General features: G+C 46.9%; 1 protein-coding gene across 4 annotated transcripts in view; it reads left to right on the top strand.

Moving 5' to 3' along the window:
- Window positions 1-1,734, top strand: part of TSC22D1 (TSC22 domain family member 1) — a 130,929-nt gene extending 129,195 nt beyond the window's left edge. For all 4 annotated transcript variants that reach the window (XM_077778743.1, XM_077778745.1, XM_077778747.1 and 1 more), the window contains exon 3: window positions 341-1,734. In XM_077778743.1, coding sequence (XP_077634869.1) covers window positions 341-598 — 258 coding nt within the window. In that variant the 3' untranslated portion in view covers window positions 599-1,734. The remainder of the gene's footprint in view (window positions 1-340) is intronic.
- Window positions 1,735-2,040: the final 306 nt, after the last annotated feature.

Genomic DNA, 2,040 nt, shown 5'->3' with positions numbered 1-2,040 from the left:
TGCTGGGAGCCTGGACATCCCAGCGGCCGGGCTCCCGCCCCGCCTTCCAGAACCCCAGTGCGTTTTGCCATCTCAAGTACGAAATTTCACTGTATGCGTCCCTGGCTAACGGCTGCAGAAAAAGCCCAGGCTTTCTAACAGCCTGATCCCTTACACATTGAACTTAAGTATTGTACAGTTGTGGTTGTATTCAGTGGATTGCTCAGAGGGCCGCTTATAAAAGCTCAAGGCCGGATTCGTTAATAGTTAAGAGGGAATCATGCAAAAATAATGCTTTAGAAATTCAGAATCTGGGAAATACTAAATTAAACCTTTTTTTTTTTCCCCCTCTCCCTTTTAGGATCTGGTGAAAAGCCATTTGATGTACGCGGTTAGAGAGGAAGTGGAGGTCCTCAAAGAGCAAATCAAAGAACTAATAGAGAAAAATTCCCAGCTGGAGCAGGAAAACAATCTGCTGAAGACACTGGCCAGTCCCGAGCAGCTTGCCCAGTTTCAGGCCCAGCTGCAGACTGGCTCTCCGCCCGCGACCACGCAGCCACAGGGGACCACACAGCCCCCGGCCCAGCCAGCGTCCCAGGGCTCAGGACCAACCGCGTAGCCTCCCAAGCCTCCGCAGAACTGGCCGCTGCTGTCTGAACTGAACAGACCAGAGAAGATGTACTAGGGGGAAATCCATCCGCCTCCACAGTCACCCATTTCATTGCTCGCTGCACAAGAGAAGTGAGGCTGACCTATGCCATTGTCTCTGTTTTCCAGTATTAAACACTCATGCGCTTTTGGCTTGAAGAAATTTCTTAGTTGGGTGAATTAAAGGTTAATCAGAGAATTAGCATGGATATACTGGGACCTCATGCAGCTTGGCAGATATGTGAGAAGTGGTTCCATTCATGCCGAGGAGCTGTGTGCCTTTCCGTCATCCCTTCCCTGCCCCCCATCCTCGCTCCCCAGAGTTCTCTCCTGCTTGCACGTAGTGTACTCCATGGGGTTGGAGGGCAGTGGGCCTCCACTGGACTCTCCTCTCTCCTCTTCTCCCCCACGAGGAACTTGAAAGGGAGGGAGGTCAAAGTAAAGACTGACGCATAGTCTCACCTAAGATGAGGGGAAACATAGCTCATCGTACAAATTAACGACTGTCACCAAAAACCCATAAAACGATAGTACTGTGCCTCTTTCTGAAACAGTGGATGACACAAAACTCTTTGACTGAGACGGTGACAGGTAGCTGGGACCTAGGCTATCTTACCATGAAGGTTGTTTTGCTTCTTGTATATTTGTGTATGTAGTGTAACTATTTTGTACAATAGAGGACTGTAACTACTATTTAGGTTGTACAGATTGAAATCTAGATGTTTCACTGGCTGTCTGAAGAGGTGTGGGTTGTCTTTTATATAGAGATCTACAGAAAAAATGCTACATGAAGAAAACCACACCTGAAGAAATTTTAAGAATTTGGCATCGTCAGTCACTTTGTGTAATCTGAAATCTAGTTGCTGAATATCTTGAAGTAAATTCCTGTTCGCTGAAGTCTTTTGATTGAGCTGGTTGAATACTTTGAAAAATGATCCGTTCTAGCTAATGAAATGGATCGCCCAGTAGGGGGTTCTGCATATCACCTGTATAGTAGTTCTATGCATTTGTTTCCGTGCATGTTCTCTACACAGTTGTAAGGTGTCACTGTATTTAACTGTTGCACTTGTCAACTTTCAATAAAGCATATAAAATGTTGATAAACAAGTGTTCTCATGTTAGAGCATTCACATGACTGCAGTCACTTCCACAACTGTTTCCTAAAGTTAAAAACGTTTGACTAACAAAATCTTGAAGAGGAGTATAAAGGTTGAACAAAGTCGGGGTGCTGGAGCTTTGACTGTAGAAGTAAAAGGAAACAGACCTTGCCCTGTTTCAAGCCAGGAAGGGGGAGGAGAGACATAGTGAAGGAGATGAGAGCTTATTTCTTCAGACCGGTATCACCTGGACAAGGGGCTTCTCCACCCCTCCTGCCCCCCTGCCCCCCCCACCCCACACCCCCCCCGCCCCCGC

The sequence above is a fragment of the Crocuta crocuta genome, unplaced genomic scaffold (genome assembly GCF_008692635.1).
Source record: "Crocuta crocuta isolate KB4526 unplaced genomic scaffold, BGI_CrCroc_1.0 scaffold586, whole genome shotgun sequence".
Lineage (NCBI taxonomy): Eukaryota > Metazoa > Chordata > Mammalia > Carnivora > Hyaenidae > Crocuta > Crocuta crocuta.
Note: the sequence above shows the minus strand (reverse complement) of the source record. Positions and strands in the feature narration are given on the sequence as shown.